General features: G+C 46.6%; 1 protein-coding gene across 1 annotated transcript in view; it reads left to right on the top strand.

Moving 5' to 3' along the window:
• Positions 1–4254: 4254 nt before the first annotated feature.
• kcnh8 (potassium voltage-gated channel, subfamily H (eag-related), member 8) overlaps positions 4255–20232 on the top strand; it is a gene marked incomplete at both ends in the record, with an annotated part of 117911 nt that continues 101933 nt past the window's right edge. Inside the window, one exon of the mRNA XM_080787058.1 lies at positions 4255–4330. Within this exon, the coding sequence (XP_080643184.1) occupies positions 4255–4330 (76 nt within the window). The remainder of the gene's footprint in view (positions 4331–20232) is intronic.

The following is a 20232-nucleotide window of genomic DNA, read 5'->3' as shown; positions in this document are numbered from 1 at the left end:
TATATTGTTGCCTCAAATACGTTTGGCCCTCAGTTAATATATACCCAAAATACATAGAACCCAAAGACAATAATAGTTTTAGGCCAACCACTTTTACGGAGCGGTGCCCGTCTTGTGACGTCAGAACAGATCCATATATGGAGATATAGGGGTGTGGTCAGGTGCGGTCCAGACGAGGCCGGGCAGAGGCTTTTTGTGCTGGTTCTGGACAACCCCGGAAATGCGTGCAGTTATTATGTATGTGTCCCTTTTATGCCCAAATATGGAGTGCTGTGATGCCAGAACAGGCCAGCCTATGGAGCTCTGTGTCAGGCTCCATATATAGGGACCCTGGGCAGGGGCCATGTCCAGAGCCCCGGGCGATGGTTTTTGTTATTTTAACACTTGCATTAATTTGGATATAGCCATACTTTGTTGTTTTTTTGAGGGCCCTCCTATATGTCCAGCTTTTCGTGTTTGTGTTCAACACAACAAACGTTGAAGATAAAAGTGAGGACAGAAAACAAGTGAAGACGCAATTGGTGATTGGCCCGGAATGACATGCGTGATGATTTGATTGGCATGAGCACGGAATGTGATTTATATAGATGTATGATATTATGATAAATAAGCACGGGTGTGGTTTTATTATTTTTGAGGGGCTATGTGCCCAGCTTTGTGTGAATCATAGCGATGATTTGATTGGTTGAGCAAAGTACATATTAAAGGATAAAAGGTGATTGGCCGGAATGTGATGATGTATGTATGATGATGTTGTATAAGAGTGCCCCTCACTTCAAACGAGTGTGATTGTTTTTTATGGATATGTTTTGGAATTCAATTTCAGTTAGGCTATAGCCTATATGCATTCATTTGCATCTCTCCATTTGACAGATTTAGCGTAGGCCTAATAATAGTTGGACGTTTTACCAGTGGCAGTATAGCTACTGGTCTGGGTTATCCTTCAGATAACCACATGAAGGCGCTGTTATGCAGCTAAACATTTTCACTTTAGGTTGCGCAAGAGATGTCAGTGTTTCCCAACTCTAGCCCTGCACCACGGCTGGGGTCTTTCTGCTATTAAGAGCTATTGTTCTGACCTGGAATTTCATCGACTTAGCGTAGCAGCTATTGAGGTATTTATTAACAATTTTCAGAATTACAGTACATTTCAAGCACAACTTAATACAAAAAACTGTTAACTGTGAGTGGATGACATGCACCATAAAGCATTACACTTGTTTACAAGAGGGTCCAACATTTTCAATTAATCATAACATTTAGAGACGACAAATATATATACACTTCTAACCAAAAACAGGAAATCATCATAAAGGAGGAAAAAGGGGGAAAACATATACAGTGAGGGGGAAAAGGAGCCAGTTTCGAACTTCAGCCATCCGTAGGTGCCCTTTGAGAGCGGTTTTGAAGGAGTCAAGGGATTCACATGTCTTAATGACAGTTGGTATAGGGCGTTCCACATTTATTTTGTGGCATAGGAGCTAAATTAATTTAGTCCCTTGTTTGTGGGTTGCACATGGTTTGTGTTGTGGGTGTGGGCTTCGTTGACATTATGGAAGTATTTAGACAGGGACATACATGGGTATCTTGGTTGGTGGTGTATCGAAACTTGTGGACCAGACCCATTGCAAGATGCTGTACTCTGTCGTCGTCCCTATAAGCCATTCCAGCCTATATCAAAGTGGGCAGGGGTGAGGTGGGTCCGGGGAGTGAGGCCAAGTATAGTAGCCTGACCAGTTTGTTTTGGGAAGTCTGGAGCCTTGTTTTAAGGGCCTTTGAGGTGCTGTGGTACCAAGAGGTGCAGGCATAGTCGAAGGAAACCTTGGGCTCCTGTTAGGGTCTTCAGGTACATGTTTTTGTTGACCAGTGAGGAGATGACATTTTTGATTACGTTGTGGGCCTCTGTGGCTCAGGAGGTAGAGCAGGTCGTCCAATGATCCATGGGTCGGCGGTTCGAATCCTGGCTCCTCCTGTCTACATGTCGAAGTGTCTTGGGCAAGACGTTTTATCACCGGAAAGATTTGCCTGGATGGAACCTATAGGTATAGGTAGGTCATTTCATCTTTTCGTGTGATAATATTGTCACCCACTCTAATAGAGAAGCCATCGACCATGCTGAGATTATTATTTGATCCAAAGAGAATGGATTCATTCATTCATTCATTCATTCATTCATGGACTTAACGTATATAGCAGTATTGAAGTATAGGCCTATACTATGTAGATGGGTATCAGGTATCGCCCCTAAACCATCTCGCCCCTCGATTTTCTTCCCGCTGTATTCTTTATTTTGTGTTTATACTGAGAATAAGGTTAGAAACAAGTTTAGGGTTAGGCATAGTCATGGGGTTAAGTTTAGAGCCTACATACGTCAGATCATCAGGGATTCAGGATTTTATGAAATATAGACCTATTATTATGTGACTTCAGTGCATGGATGTATTACTGACACAAACGTCATATAGGGCAGTGGTTTTCAACCAGTGGTCCGGAGACCACCATGTGGCCCTGCAGCTAAATGATGGAGAGTTGAAAACCAAATGCATGGACCCTATTTATAGATCTTTGAGAGCGTGTAATGAAACAAAAAAATGGACTTCATTTCATGCCCTCGAGAGTTAATTTATTGTTAAACATCTGCATTACTTAATTTAACAAGAAGTCGACACAATTATAGAGATTGTAGAACAATTGTTATTTTGATCACCGCATCAATACGGCATGTAATTGTGGACACTTTAATCTTATCCAACAACATATTCTTTAGTTTGGGGTCTGAGAGGCTATAAATGTCATCAAATGGTGGTCCGTGGCTCAAATGCAGAATACACAATGGTCCTTATTGATATGATGGAAAACCAGTATTTGGGTATCTATACCTTAATCTTACCAGCAGGTGGCGGCATAATCTCGTTTTCCTCGCGTCCATCATTGATACGGCCGTGTCAGGTCAGCTGTGTGCCCCAGCAGCGGCTGATTGATAATGATGATAACTTCAACTTGACTATAGTCAAATAGAAGAATATCTATATAGGATCTATAGTTTACTGTCTTATAAGTTTTTAAAGAAATGTGCCATATACTGCATGCATGCCTATATAGCCTGGCTGTATTGGCCAGCTCTTATATGCAATCAATGCTGCGGTGTCAAGGTGACCATAATGTGACAACGCAGCATTGATTGCACAGCCTACAGCTGGCCTATAGGCCAGGGTAGCCCTCAGTGTATTAGTCTCTAGTCTCTCTCTCTCTCTCCCTCTCTCTCTCTCTCTCTCTCTCTCTCTCTCTCTCTCTCTCTCTCTCTCTGTGTGCGTGTGCGTGTGCGCACGCGCGTTCGTGTCTCTTAGGCCTATATCAATATTTGTAAATTGACAAAACGTTTTTCCCCCCTATATTTACAAGAACACGGTATTCATGAAGATTAAATATGCATTTAGTCAAAAGAAAGCATGACCCTGCATGCACATGCAGCATGCCCAAATAAATCCCCAAACAAACGGTGTGAATTGATCCATTTGACATTTTTGTTGACTCTACAGTAACCGAAGAATTAAGGCATGTTGCACCAAATTGTAGCCTATATATATAGTATATATAGGCCTACTCTTTGAGTTGAAATAATTGGATTAATTAATTAATTAATTAATTAAGACTTTACTGTGTGGCTGTTTCTGTAAGGTATATTGTTTCTGGTCAACAACTTCTGACCTCTTGAGTCTTAATTGACTTCACAGTGAAACAGCCCCCGTTGGTCTCTCTCTCTCTCTCTCTCTCTCTCTCTCTCTCTCTCTCTCTCTCTCCCCCCCCCCCCCCTCCGCTCGGCCGTTGTTGATAGTGATGGATGTATCCGACCATTGCGCGTTGTGGAGAGACGAGACAGTGAGTCCATATAGCGGCCTAATAATAATGGCCCCGCTGACAGACTCTCCCTGGCTCTCACCTGAACCACACCTGCGGACATCACCTTCTCTCTCCACATCACGCAACAACAACACATAAGGGCTCCGTACGGTACAGTACAGTACACTGCCGTACATGTATACGCGGGAGCGCGCATCGCATGAATGCACCCTTGGATAGGTGGTTGTTGAGCAGCCGAGTTTACCTACCGGGGCATCTTTCTTTCTTCCCCCCGAGGCTAATGCGCGGTTGTTTTTAGCGGCGTCAATGGGAGCCTCTCTTCACGTTTTGAACGACTCGCGAACCTTCTCTTCCCGTAACTTTTGATGGGGACTTCGACAACAAGGAAGGAAAATGCCTGTGATGAAGGGATTATTGGCGCCTCAGAACACCTTCCTGGACACCATAGCCACGCGCTTTGACGGCACTCGTAAGTTTGTTTTTCTATAGTCGTGTGTTCAGCTTCAGAATCCTATACTTGTGGGGAGTTTATATGAAGCTTTCGAATGAAGCATTCAATTTACCAGTTAATAATATGTGGGGAGTCTGCTATACTTCATGGTATAGTGGCATAGTGCACCATGCACTAGAGGAGCTCTTAAATATATTATTTGTAAAGTTAAAAGAAAACGGGGAGGGAAATAAATCACCCCCTTTTCTGGTGCAGATTTCTGGTTTATTGTTTTTCTCTGCAAATGCATTTAATTCAACAACTTCAGGCGTCGTCGTCATCATCATCACCACACAGACACATGCCCTATAGTTTCCACCGATAGTTTAGACAAAGAAAGTCCCGTTAACTGATCTTTCAGCACCACGGACAGTGACAGAGTTGACTCCATCCATGCGCGCAAAAACAGAAAACATTCCGTCAACTTGTAAAGGGCTGCCTGCCTGCACCAAGTTGGACATAGCCTGTACATTGCCAGATTACATTACACCGAAATAAATGTGTGTTTTTTTTTTTGCCACACATCTGAACCACGTGCCAGCGTGAACATGTATTATCGCTGCTGCTGCGCCCTGGCCGACATAAGTGCGATTTTCCTATCGCCTTTCGCACAGAGACAGCCAGCCCAGGCACTATCAAAATTAATTGGATAGCTTTGGGCAACAAACAATGGCATTAAACCGTAACTTTTATATGAATGCGTTACGCGACTTTTGTATATAGTTCTCAGAGTCAGCATGGCTAACTGGCAACTTCTGACTGTAGCCTACCACAGACGTGCAAATTGAGTGCTTATTTATACAATGAAGCTTTGTTACTCCAAGTCCAGTGCTGTTTCTGTACAGATTATGTGCAAGCTACTGTCACACACAAATTAAATGTTAGGAATTTGATCTCAAGGACTTCTGTTGGTTGGTTTTAGATGATAAAATAAATCCCTCTCTTTGCATTTTGACACATTGATGCATGTTGGATATTATATTACTATTTTATATAGGCTACTTTGTTACACAAAGTGCAGGTTGCATGGGGAGAGAGTATGTTTTGCACTCCGTGTGTGTGTGTGTGTGTGTGTGTGTGTGTATGTGTGTGTGTGTGTGTGTGTGTGTGTGTGTGTGTGTGTGTGTGTGTGTGTGTGTGTCCGTTACTAGCTATAATCTCCGGCACCGTTGGCCCGATCCATGCCCAATCTTCCTGAACGGCCTGTTATAGCGCCACCAGGAGGCTGACATTTTTTGCTATTACTCCTCCAGATTTTGACCAAAAATCGTTACACAGTATCTCTATAGTCAGGTGCTCAAGACGGTCTGATATTTCATAATTATTCCATCCTAATTGGCTAACAATGGCTTTTCAAGTTTGCAGGACTGGCCCGTTTTGAACAAAAAGCCTCAAATCATGAATGCATCATGCAATTTATCTTTCATGCAGGAATATACCTGTACCAGTACCAGGAGGCCACAACAGACCTGAGGGGCACTATTTTTGACAATTTATAACAAATTCTGCATGACAATGATTCCCAAAATAGGGATGCATGCCAGGTTAAAAGTGATCTATAGGAAAGCATTGCTGAATCCTATATATTTCAAACAAATGTCTGTTACTGAATGTTTTTTTTGTTTTTTTGTATATTTACTTATAGTAACCTATAAGTTTCTGTATGTCTACCTCTGTCTCTACCTCTGTCTCTACCTCTGTCTCTATCTCTGTCTCTGTCTCTCTCTGTCTCTCTCTGTATCTCCACATGTCTCCACCCCTGTCTTCATCCCTGTCCCTATCTCTGCTCTCCCACATGTCTCCATCCCTGTCTCTCTGTCTTATCTGTCACTGAGTAAGTCTTTCCAGCTCTCATTCTCTCTCTTTCCTCTTCCTATCCCCCTCTCCTCCTCCCGTGCAACGTACATCTCCCTGCTCCAGTTCGGTTGAGCCACTTGATAAATGACTATGTGTGCATCACGACACTAACAATAGCCCATTCTGACCTGAGATCAGATTCATACGAGGTTTCCACTGGACACACACACACACTGGTCTGATTAACCCATTCTGACCTGAGATCAGATTCTAAAAATGTCAGTCGTTCTTCGATTTTTCAAAAATAGCAGACCTACAAGCTCGTATAGCGCGCCACGCTATGAGCTTGTAGATCTGCTATTTTTCAATAGCTAAAGCATAACATGATGCTAACACCAAAATGGGTTCCCGTTCAGAAGGGGATAGACAAGCATCTATATTTCGCCCTCCCTATATTCTTTTCCCTTCAGTTTGTGCATGCATGCCCACGTGCTGCAGGTGCACTGTCGTTATAGGACAGCCGAAGCAGACATTTTGTCCCTCGGACAGGTGTTCCCTTCTAATAGAGTTCCAGGGGGAGTGCTATGGTGCATATGGCTCTCAAACAACTTCCATGCTATTAAAGAATCCACATTTGAAAAGATTTTCTTTTCTTTTCAAATGAGGGACCTCCAGAAGAAATGTGTCAACATTTGTTGAAATGTGGGAGAGAAAAAAAAGCAGATCTACAAACTACGTTGTGAGTGAGCTTATATATTTTCTTAAGATGGGGTGTCACCGTTTTTTTCCACCCTAAAACATGACCAAAAAGTGTACAGTATTTGTTAAAATCATGCTTTTATGTGGACACGCCCACCAGTTCATTAAGTATGCCTGGTTTGCCTGGTTGGTGGTGATGGGTGGTGATCCACCTGAACTGAAGCCGCACCCACAGCTGTAGTTGTATGATAAAGGGGGAGGGGTTAGGGGAGGGGCTGATAGTGTGGTGTCACTATATTACTGTTTACTTCATTGGCTCCGTTTGACTGTCAAGGGTTCAGCCTCCAGGAAGAAACCCTAAATACAAAGTTAATAACACCATTGCACATAAAAACAACTCCAGGGTGTCTAATGAAGTATACTGTCACCTCACAGACACATGAAAAACTGGAAAAATACAAAAATTGTGGCACTTCCATCTTTAAGCCGACAAGACAAAATATAGGTTGTTTAAAGTTAAACTGTTACTCGTTTTGCTGGGGACCCCCTGGAACCACCTCAAGGACACTGAGAATCAGTGCTATACTGTGTACAGGCTCAAATGGCTTGTCCCGTACGACGTTCCCAACAGGTCAAGTGCCCAATGTCCTTGAGGACAGCCAGAAATGAACAACCACCTAGAGTATACAGGCTATATAAGATTGGACGAGGGCTGGGAGGCAACAGGGCTTGACGGCACAAATTGGGCGGTGATAGAATGGCCTATAGCAGAAAATAGGAAGGGGGGAGACCCTGACATCACTGCGAGATCATGTCTCTGACATCATCAGCAGCACCCTGTGGCAGGACCAGAAGCCATGGATGATGCTCAGACTGGAATAATTGGATGGGGGTGGGAATGACAATTTGCTCCAGGGTTGTTTTGTTTGGATTCGATTTTCTATTTGGAACTATTTTAGCCCGCAACTTGCATGCGGCCTCGAGTATGAAAAACCCCATGATACAAACAAAAACAAACCGTGGTGTATACCAGTAAACCCTTGAGGACCCACAATTTGTAAGAGCACAATTTGTGTATGCATTGTGTACACACTAACAAAACACAGCAGGGAACCCGGCACGTTATACCTGATACTTACTTTACTTATTACACCTTTCACGTGTTTGATGAAAGAATGCTCTTCCATACCAAGCTCTAATTTAGGCTTTTGGCAGGACATCATTTGTGCCGGTATAGTTTGTATTGGCAGAATGTCTAGTACGTATCTTCCACCAAGTCAGAACATTGTAACAAATACTTTTTGTCAATGTCATTCACAGTCAAACACCCGCAGAGTATTATTCATTTCAGTCACTGGGGTGATATGCACAAACCTCAAGATAATTCCGCCTTATAGTATTCCGTGCCCTTTTAGATACTTCCTATCTCGCTATATAGCTGCATTGACAAGCAATAGTTGACCTGCACTGCCTGTTACGTTTTGGGCTGACTGCTTCAATAGGCAAATAAGCTGTTCATTGAATCATATTATGCACTGTGCTTGTTATCACTTTTAACGGCGTGGACAGTGGCGGACAATGTATTCATTTTCAGCCCCCCAGTATACTTGAGTCAATGTATATAGATACTCCTGGTAGAAAATGTATTACTCAGCTACAAGTAAACGTTGCTCAGTCAAACGTTTACTCGAGTTAAAGTACTAGAATGCTAATGTGTCTCAGATTGTGCAGGTGCTAAAATGCTAGATGCAAACTGGAGACAAAAGGTGGCTGCTATTGAAAAAGAGAACAGGCAGCTATAAGCGAAACCTTGCTGAACCCCCAGTGCAGGTCAATTGGAGACAATACCGTGTTCTCTCTCAGAGAGAGAGAGAGAGAGAGAGAGAGAGAGAGAGAGAGAGTACAAACACAGACTGTGTGAATATACTGTCTGGCAATTTATAACCGAACAGTAATTGTTGTCTATTGTGCGGTTGGGACCATAGACACATTGGCCACGTACATTGGCCAACTGGATCGTACGTCAACGTCACTGACATATTGGTTCCGGGAAACTTGCCATAACTTAATTCCAAAGAATATATTCACCTGCGATCCAGCATGTGTCCTTGCTTTCAAAGTCGAAAGTATAGTTTGAAAGTATTTTTTTTCTTTTGAACGTTCAAATCGATCCACAATGGTACTCGATCCACCCTCAAAAACATTTCCCACTCAACGGAACATCGTACTGTGGAAAAAAAACCATTGGTTTATGTGTTGTTCTTCAGAACATGAGGAATCTGAAGTGGCAAAAAAAACAGACTCCTGGAGAGAAGTGCAGACAGTCTCACATAGTGCAGCACCAAAACAATCCTTCAGTTTGTGATAAAAGCATGACATTTTGGTACACTTGTAGCCAAAGGCAATCCAAAAAGAATTGGATATGGAGGCATCACGGATTTTCAACATGGCACCCATGGCAACCATTATTTTTTTTTTTTCAAAATGACCACCAGGCAACAACAGTTTTCTTATGAGTGATGGATGTAATATGATATTTAAGACTTATTTACCATAGTACTTGATAAATGTATTTTGGGTCCTTTTAAATTGTCATTGAATATGGCAACCGTCACTTGTATGACGTAAAATCAGTCATTTTTTCATGATGCTTCCTTCTACCTCACAACTGAATATGACCACTGTTTCTTTCAAGATGGCAGTCATACTGTATATGGACGAAATCAAAATGATAACCGCAAGGAAATAGAGCTATATTTCTTTGGAATTTATTGAAAATGTTGATTCAATAAACTTAAAAAATCCCCATATCTGCTAAATGGAAACAACTGAACCATTCGATGAATGGAGATGCAATAGAGTGGATGTTGAAGCACAACCAGGGCTCACATGGTGACACCGCTGCTGTGAAATTATACCTCCTGTGGTATTATGTCATTTGAGGCCGAAGACAGTTTCAACGGGGCATGTGTGTAAGCTCAGGAAACAGCCCACACAGCCTATACGCCGTCTTTTCCCCGTGGGCCAACAAGCTTGACACAGTGTCACAACCATGTCGATACATGGAACACTATAGTAGTAGCATGCTTTTCTCAGGCCCTAGACCAGGGGTGTCGAACTCAACTTGGGGCGAGGGCCGCATTGGTCAAAAGGTCACTTGATGGGGGCCACAACCAGTTGCGCACGCACGCTCGATGTCTCAGTCAGTCACTGCTATAATCTATCTATCTGTCTATGTATGCTCAGACCCAGCCAGCCAGCCAGCCACACACACACACACACATAGTGCTCAGACCCAGCCAGCCACACACATAGCTCCGTAAGGGAGTGGTTGCACCACTCAAAAAATCTTCAAAAAACTGAGGCTACTGGAGATTGGAGAACCTGATTTGGACATGATCTGATGCAGGACAATGTCACTATGACAGAAAGAGAAGATGGGTCTGGCCACATTCATTCACCCCATAATCTAAGTGGAAATTGGGGAATATGTTGACAATAGTCGACAGCTCTGCCGATTAATAATCGATTCATTGAACCCACCCCCCATATTAATCAATATCAGATACAACTTCTAAGATTTTATATTATGCACATGCCATGGTCACATAACCATTATATGTTGAGTGCATGCTTTGATGGTTACAGTTTTATAATCAGTTTTGATGAGTAAACCTTTGTGGAGATCTTCTCAGTTCTCATTGTATGCTAGTTACTGCCATTCAGGATGGAAAATGAAATCCATTTGGATTTGGGGAGAAGTAGTTTCATAAGGGGCTGGTATGAAGTACTTGATATAAAGAGAACATGTTCAGTTCACTAGTCTACACTCTACTCTACACCTGCCTTCATTTCATCTGATTGTCTGTCTGGCAGGCACTTAACAAGCAATCGTTAACTGTGTCTGTTAGAGAGAGGGGCAGAGAAGAGTGGCTTTGCTCAACTTGATTTATACTTATATTCTCCACTCTGATGAAGGTACATGTTCGATATATCATGCAGCCTTACTTATTAGCCTATATTTTAGCTGCTTGAGGCAGGCGGGCCGCATAAGACGACGTACATATTAAAAGCACATCGTGTCACGGTGCGACTCAAGACAAGTAATATAGGACCCAAAATGCTGAACAGACAGGCAGGAGCAGAGAACGTCAAATTAAACTATTTATTATACTGAAAACACTAGGTGAACATAACAGGAACAGAACACCATAACAACATCTATAGTCAAGCAGCGAACATGAGGAACTGAGGGTTTAAGTAGACATGCAGGGATCACAATACACAGGTGAACAGAACAAACAATCAACACAGGGATAGGCTGGGAGACTTAACAGGACACAGGTGGAGAAAACTAGTAATCACAAGGAGGTAAAACAAGACAGGCAAACACAAATCAAACGCAGCTTGCGGAGTCAGTTCAGTCAGTCAACCTCAAGGGAAGTTCTTGCCATGCTCAAAGGCCCATGCTATGCTCAAGGGGTTAACATGCTGCATTACTATGTGGGAGTATACGTGTGTACAAGTCTCACACGTCATTCGCCGATGCGGCAGTCAGCTGACTAACTGGGCAGGCTACTTAAGCTCACTAGTCTCCATGCTCTTCCTGCCTTCCTCTGCTCATGGTTCCCAGCTGCATGTGATGTTTTCTCCCACCACCACCCCAGCACCACCGGTGGGCTCTGCTATCTATGCTCCCCATGGGGGGTTATTGTATATCTATCTCCCTGCTCTTATGTTTTATGTTGTTGCTAATCATGCCGAGCAGGGAGAATTCCAGCAGAGCCGAACGCCAAGTCAAATATCATATGCACACTTGTTACTCATGCTGCAATAAATATTGTTTAATCTATTCGTGAGTTGTCTGACTGAACTAGGCAGAACAGGAAACACTAGGGCATCACTACATAATAAAAGTACACAGTACATAGATTGTGACAATACAGTTCGTGACACATCAGATGAATAAAAATCACACCCGTGTGAAGTGAGGGGCTTTAGACATCATCTCATGAAGAACTGGATTCATGTGATTGGTTATAGCCTATTTGCTCGTCTATATGCACAGCAGCCAGAATTGTAACAAACACCAGGAAAAAGGGACACATTAATTACCCCATGCAGTACTAGCATCCCTGCACTGGATCCCTGTACATTTTAGGATAGATTTTAAAGTTCTTTTTACTTGCTTTTATACAGTCAAGAAGGTTCTGGCGCCCTCCTATATCTGTCAGACTGCCTGCGTGAGTACAGTATATGTCCCAGCTCCCCCCCCCCTCCTCGAGGTCACTCGGTACTGAGCGGCTGATCGAAATCCCAACAAATGGCGAGAGACCCGGAGCGAAGCTGTCTTTGCCAGCTACGTATATACAAGGATGTGGACTTGGAGGCTAAAGGGCATGGTGCCCAAACCCCCCCCATCTCTGCACATGCCTGAGAGAGAGAGAGAGAGAGAGAGAGAGAGAGAGAGAGAGAGAGAGAGAGAGACAGAGAGAGACAGAGAGAGAGAGAGGGGAAAGTGCACGAGTCGAAACAAGAGAAAACAACCTTAAGGTTACTGCACTCTCAACACATCATGGCTCGGCTGCTTTGAGCCTGAGAGAGAAAGTTTGTTTTCGTCTCACGCCGCACGTATTGCGCTTCAGAGACTCGTGTTTAACTTGTGTGTGTTTTTTCAGATGGTGGTCCGCGGCCAAATACAGATAATCCTGGGGGTCCTTGACATGAAAAAGCTTGAGCACCGCTGATTTAGAAACATATAGGTTTATCAAAAAAGTGTTAGGATTTAGAAGACTTTTAAATGGATCGTAAATGGATTTAAAACCCAGCCCGGGGTGCAGGGTCTCATTGCCCACACCGTCTTTTTCTCTCCGGTCTATAAAGCATCCAGAGATACTGTAGAAAATACAAGTCAAACTAAGTCGGATGCACTGTGTATTCTTATATTGAAACACCCCAGTGTGTGTGTGTGTGTGCGTGCGTGCATGCGTTCGTGCGCGCATGTGTGTGTGTGTGTGTGTGTGTGTGTGTGTGTGTGTGTGTGCCTGGTGGGCAGGAACCGGACACACCACCAAAAACCAATTCCGATACATTCAAGTCAATCATCGTATATATAGTGATGCCTGGATTAATTCATCATGGATTATAGATTTTGGATTATGGACTATCACTGTAAATTCATCCCGCACATGTGGAAAGTTCATGCCTTTGACAACAACAAACACGAGTCGCTTCGCAGACATGGAATACATTATTATGGCTATATATAGCCATGCAGTGCCATTTGTTATCAAGATAATTGGCTCCATCTCGCGCCAGGAGCCCCTAATCTATCTCCTTCATTTTGGGATTTAGTGTTGTGTAAGAGGCGGCGTTCCCCCGTAAAAAAAAAAATGCTATCTTGTGCCACCACCTAAATCCTTAAAACACCTCCGCTACACCCATTACATTATGCATAGGTGTGGTATATGGGCGTTACGCAACTTAACCCATTCTGACCTGAGATCAGATTCTAAAAATGTCTTCTATATACATCCTGACAGTTTTCTGAAAAGGCTATGTTTCTATTATGTCAGTCGTTCTTCGATTTTTCAAAAATAGCAGATCTACAAGCTCGTAGCGCGCCACACTCGGTTGCGCGCTGTGAGCTTGTAGATCTGCTATTTTTCAATAGCTAAAGCATAACATAATGCTAACACCAAAAGCGATTATACCGCCCCAAAATGGGTTCATCCAATCAGTGTGCCAGGTTCCATTCCCTTTAAAGAGATATCTATTTATCCATAATCCATTATGCCCTGGACCTTGCCTTAATTATATGGAAGAGCAACAGTGCTGCCTGGAACACATTTATTTTAGATACAGAGGGTTGTTTTGTGTCCAGTATCGGACTATTCTGCCATCCACTCCACGACCAACACAGCTAAGTTATGCTGCTGAATTTGACATTATTTTAAATCCATTACATATTTGCTTGCGTAATATGGGGGTTGATGAGGTGATGAAACTGAACGAGGGAACACAGTGCGCGGCCTCATGGGTACACAAATCAAATAACTTCTTTGACTAGACAATTAAACGCAATGAGCACAAAGGAATTGACACTCTGCTGATTAGAGGGAAATTACAATCACATGAGATTTGTGAAGAGACAGAACGAGCCCTCTGAGCTGTGAATGTTTTGCCACATGCATGTACAGTAAATCAAGCCGAGGCAGCTCCAACTCAGGTCACAACATCTGAGGAGCGCCTTCTTTTATCAAACGGATTGGCATTGCGGGTACGGTTTGAAAAAGGCACTTTCCGTTGTCCTAAACCTGCGTGCATATAAGACAGCAAATATAGGGAAAGCGCATGGACGGACGCGCGTCGACTCCACCCGCAAATACAGGTGTCGGCAAAATGAACAGTGGGTTGTGTGGCCGCAAGATAACGTCTATATACACACAGTGGAAGCTCCTAAATGCGTAATTCACGGAACATGTTCGTCACTTGCGGATAAAGAATGCCGTACGATGGAACCCAATAGTCTCTGTTATCCCCCCCCCCCCAATTCTTTATAGAACACAATCCTAAAAAGCATCAAACCATTTTCAATGCCTGCGTGCGTGTGCCGTGCGTGGGACCCAATTCTGTCCAGCATCTAATATTGAGGATGAGCGCATGCACGCAGCTCCCTCCAACCTGCACCCTCCCCTCCAGGTATGGAACGATGTCATCGCGTTGCTGGGAACACGACGGCTTCATTACTTAGATCGTGATCACAGTTCTGTCCCGGTCTTATTATTATTATGCATGTATATACCTGTAGGCAGGCCTTCTTCTTAGATTGCCCTCCGTTGGTTGTGGGTGAGAGAGAGAGGAGCGGCCTAATGAGTGTGTGTGTGTGGCTCTGGGACTATAGCTGCTGTGTGTGGGAGGAGAGTGATTAATGATCATTGACTGGAGATCTGCGCGCGGAGCGGAGAAGGACCGCTCGACTCCTCGCCTGAAATTGGATGGCATCGGCTTGCTTGTTTTTTTTTTAAATATTATTTATAGCGACGGCATTAGGAGGATGTCGTTCTGATGCGTTGTTATAGTGCAGCTCTAGAAGTGGATGATCTGCACTTTAAGGGGCTATATCTGCGTTGGTGCGAGATATACAAAGAGAGATTACCGTACGTCGGAAAACAGAGACAGAGGTGGGAGTCGACTTCGGTTCTCATTAACACTGACCTTGCTTCCGGCTATTGGTCATTGGTGGAATAATGTCTATATAAAGGGCTATTATATGCTCTCGACCTGTGTCGGACGCGACGCTTTACACTTCAAAACCTCCACCTTCTAAATCAGTGGTTCCCCAAAGTGGGGTCTGAAAAAATGGAACCCTGACGGGTCCATTTGGTTCCATTTGTACACTCAGTAGAGTTAAATTAACATTGATTTCACAATATAAATTGGGGTCTCAGAGATAGAAATGCCATTAAATGGGGGTCCGTAGACTAATGCATGTCAAAATGAGGGTCCTCGAACGGGTTGAGAATCTCTGCTAGAGCCGTGACAATATATCTTCTCTTCTATGAGGGTCCCTGGCATGGCATGTCTCTTCAAATGGAGGTCCGTGGGCTAACGAGTGTCAATGGGGGGGGGGGGGGGTCCTTGACATGAAAAGGTTTGGGAACTATACAGTAAATGAAGCTTGAGTTCCTGACGCAACATATCGTTTTCTGTCCGACAAAGGGGAGGCACCTTCGCCCTATGTAGTTTTTGTCACGGTGCGACTCAAGACAAGAAATATATAGGACCCAAAATGCTGAACAGACAGGCAGGAGCAGAGAACGTCAAATTAAACTATTTATCATACTGAAAACACTAGGTGAACATAACGGGAACAGAACACCATACAGTAACAACATCTATAGTCAAGCAGGGAACATAAGGGGACTGAGGGTTTAAATGGAGTTGGAACAACTAAGGTTCGGGAGGTTTGGCCAAGCAGAAGACAACCCACCTGCCTGCCATCTCCACCCTTGCCAACCAAACTCCACCCTTGCCAACCATGCAAACCACTCACCCACCTCCAACTAACCTGGCCACTCCTACCTCGCCCATAACTGTGGGTACTTAAACTCAAGTGTCAAAAATGCCTTGTGCCAGTTTCTTGTAAACACGCACACCCTAACGTTACACTTGAACAAAATCATGCATTTTCTCAAGTTTAGCATAGCACAGCATAACCAGCATCTTTCTCAGCATTCAGCATCACCAGCATCATCAGCTCAGCTTGGCAGCCCTGCCCAAACCTGAACTTTTTCAACATTCACGCCTAGTTCACCAGCCCAGAATGGCCTCTCTGCCCAACGCCGCCGCCGAGCACAGACCCGGTTCCCACCACCGAGCTAGACCCGCTACTCACCAGGACGCCGATCCAGACGCCGTGCCCGACACTCAACCGGACCAGCAGGGCTCCAGGTCAGCAGCCGAAGCACCTCCTCGTCCCGCCGCGTTCGACTCTAACCGGACTCTCCGGGAGTTTCGCGAGGGTCCACGTCCCTCCCCAGCCGGACAGCAGAACCATCCTGCCGCCTCCCCGCGCAGCTCCAACAACTCCACACCAACCATCGCGTCGGACTGGACCGTCGTCGGACTACAACGAGCGCTCATCGCCAAAGGCATCCCTTTCAGCAGGTCCGCCAGGAAACTCAGCTTGTTCACTCTGCTCACGACCACCCGCATCGCACAACAATCCAACAGCACCACAACAACACCAGCCTCGCCAGCCAGCACGGGTCCGTCGCACCGTCGTGACGTCACGCGTCGTCCTCCCGGCCCAGGAGAAGCCCAGCAGGCGCCCGTTCGGCCGAGAGGTGGCGTTGTAACGCGGCAGGCCGCTCTGCCACGCCGCGGTAAGAGGAAGGCTGCCACAGTGACATTCAGAGGCAGCCTTTTTCCCCAGACGTCCACCCTCCCCCCCCCCCCCACCCCCCCTCTGAAAGAGCTCCAGCCACCTCAGCTCTCCCTACCCCCCACACTGCTAGTGTTTTCCAGCCTCCACACATCTCTCCATTACATCATCCACCTGGGTCTTTCCCCCATGCCCAACCTGTTCCTCCCCCCCACTTCCAGCAGGCCACAGCACCCCACCCCACCTCCTCCCCCTCCCCGTACTATTTCCAAGCTCCACCTCCCCTAGGTTTTCCCCCAGCAGCAACCAGCGCCCCACACAACAACTTGTCTTCTCTTCCCCCCCACCCAGTGTTCCCCAACCGCCCCCCCCCTTCCTTCTCCCTCTTCACAGCCACGCCAGCACCCATCCCGCCATCAGCCATCGCCCTCAACGCCCCCATGGTCCCATCACACCTCCGGTCGCAGATTCTTCAAGGTATGGACATTGACCTCTCATCACTCATACGCCCCTCCGCTAGCACAGCCCAACACCGGTCAGTAGACCTCGGAGGAGTCTCCATCACACTCCGTGACCTCACCCCATCCACTTCCTCCGTCCTCACACCCACTGAGTTCGTCCTCGCCTTCTCCATTTTCCGGGACATCATATGCACCTCCTTCCCTTCCCGCCGCCAAGAACTAGACGACCACCTGTACCTCTGCATGGACCTCTGCACACGCTTCGGGGGGAGCCTTTTCTATGAATATCACCGCCAATTCTCCGCCAGGGCCGCCTCCAGATTACAACAATTTAATACCACAACCTACTGGGGCTCCCTCGAGCTAGAGCTCTACTGCAGGATATTCGCCGGCAAAACTTCAGAAGCGTGCAGTCTTTGCAGCTGCCCCACCCATCCCACCACCCACTGCACCTTCCGAGCTCCAGTACCCCGCCCCCACGCCGAGCACCAATCCAGCTACATCCCCCCCCCCCTCCTGAGCGCCACCACCTCCAGCAAGGTTTTCCCCGCCTCCTCCAAGGCGAAAGACAGGCGTGGCCGCCCGCTCGTCTTTGTCGGCAGCAAAATGCTCTGCAATAACTTCAATGACGGAGGCTGTGATCTGTCTTCATGCAAATTACTTCACATCTGCACCTTCTGTGGCAGCTCCCACTCCCGCCCCAACTGCACTGACACTCAAGCAAAACGCCCATCTCCCCAACACCAACCCCCCACACCTTAACCCTCAACAGCTACATCCTCTGCACCGGCATTCAGGCCCCCCCACCAATGCCACGCGCTAAGCCCAGTTCTACCGTCTTGTTCTTTTGGGCTTCCCATCTCCAACACCTTCCTCAACCCTTCTAACCACCCACTCACCCGACACGCCCAGCACGCACGGCATCGGGTTCGTAACAACAGCGGTTCAGTCGCCACCCGCTCCTGGTTCCATTCCTACTCCGCATGGTCCCCGCCGATCAGGACACTCCCCGGAACACTCCTTCGGCTACTTCTCCAGAACTGGAGCTGCGTCCGCAGCTCCAACAAAGGAGTTCCCGACCACACAACCCAGACCCTCGGCCCGACGGCCTTCCCAGGCTCATCACAGCACGTCTGCTCCAACGCGCCTGATCTCCACGACACCCACCGTTCCAGGGTCTGGTAAATTCTGTTAAGATACTTTTGGGGTTCTACTATACCACTCAGGCTCACGCCTCGACCCCTAAGCCAAAGTATCTGGGTCCGCCCCCTCGAACCTCTGGTCACACCATGTATTCATGCCCTGGCCGTCTACCCCACGCGTCCCATGCCTCGCATGCGACGCGTTCTAGGCGACCACGCAGGCTTCACAATGTATTCTAAGCCTTGGCCGTTTATGATGCGCACTCCATGCTGCGCATGCGGCGCATCCATAGACGACCATGCTGCTTCACCATGTATTCCATGCCCTGGCCGTCCATGCCTCGCGTCCCGTGCTTCGCATGCGACGCGTCCATGGGCGACCACGCTGGCTCCACCATGTATTTAAGCCTTGGCCGTTTATGATGCGCTTCCATGCTGCGCATGCGGCGCATCTATAGACGACCATGCTGCTTCACCATGTATTCCATGCCTGGCCATCCCTCGCGTCCCGTGCTTCGCATGCGACGCGTCCATGGGAGACCATGCAGGCTCCACCATGTATTTTAAGCCTTGGCCGTTTATGATGCGCTTCCATGCTGCGCATGCGGCGCATCTATAGACGACCATGCTGCTTCACCATGTATTCCATGACATGGCCGTTTATGCTGCGCACTCCATGCTGCGCATGCGGCGCACCATAGACGACCATACCCCGCATGCATACTTCAAGCCTCTGCATTCGTGACCACAAGTACCCTACTCCTTCATTCAATAAACCATCTTAAAGGGTTCCTATGTCTGATGCTTGGTCTTTCCTAGTGAAATGGAGTTGGAACAACTAAGGTTCGGGAGGTTTGGCCAAGCAGAAGACAACCCACCTGCCTGCCATCTCCACCCTTGCCAACCAAACTCCACCCTTGCCAACCATGCAAACCACTCACCCACCTCCAACTAACCTGGCCACTCCTACCTCGCCCATAACTGTGGGTACTTAAACTCAAGTGTCAAAAATGCCTTGTGCCAGTTTCTTGTAACCCACCCTCCCTCCCTTTCTCCTTAATCTGCAGGTTCCAGAGGGGGTTCTACTATACCACTCAGGCTCACGCCTCGACCCCTAAGCCAAAGTATCTGGGTCCGCCCCCTCGAACCTCTGGTCACACCATGTATTCATGCCCTGGCCGTCTACCCCACGCGTCCCATGCCTCGCATGCGACGCGTTCTAGGCGACCACGCAGGCTTCACAATGTATTCTAAGCCTTGGCCGTTTATGATGCGCACTCCATGCTGCGCATGCGGCGCATCCATAGACGACCATGCTGCTTCACCATGTATTCCATGCCCTGGCCGTCCATGCCTCGCGTCCCGTGCTTCGCATGCGACGCGTCCATGGGCGACCACGCTGGCTCCACCATGTATTTAAGCCTTGGCCGTTTATGATGCGCTTCCATGCTGCGCATGCGGCGCATCTATAGACGACCATGCTGCTTCACCATGTATTCCATGCCTGGCCATCCCTCGCGTCCCGTGCTTCGCATGCGACGCGTCCATGGGAGACCATGCAGGCTCCACCATGTATTTTAAGCCTTGGCCGTTTATGATGCGCTTCCATGCTGCGCATGCGGCGCATCTATAGACGACCATGCTGCTTCACCATGTATTCCATGACATGGCCGTTTATGCTGCGCACTCCATGCTGCGCATGCGGCGCACCATAGACGACCATACCCCGCATGCATACTTCAAGCCTCTGCATTCGTGACCACAAGTACCCTACTCCTTCATTCAATAAACCATCTTAAAGGGTTCCTATGTCTGATGCTTGGTCTTTCCTAGTGAAGTAGACATAGGCATCACAATACACAGGTGAACAGAACAAACAATCAACACTGGGATTGG

Source organism: Protomyctophum bolini (genome assembly GCF_963924005.1).
Source record: "Protomyctophum bolini genome assembly, chromosome: 17".
NCBI classification, from domain to species: Eukaryota; Metazoa; Chordata; class Actinopteri; order Myctophiformes; family Myctophidae; genus Protomyctophum; species Protomyctophum bolini.
The sequence above is the reverse complement of the archived record's forward strand: the minus strand, read 5'-3'. Positions and strand labels throughout refer to the sequence as shown.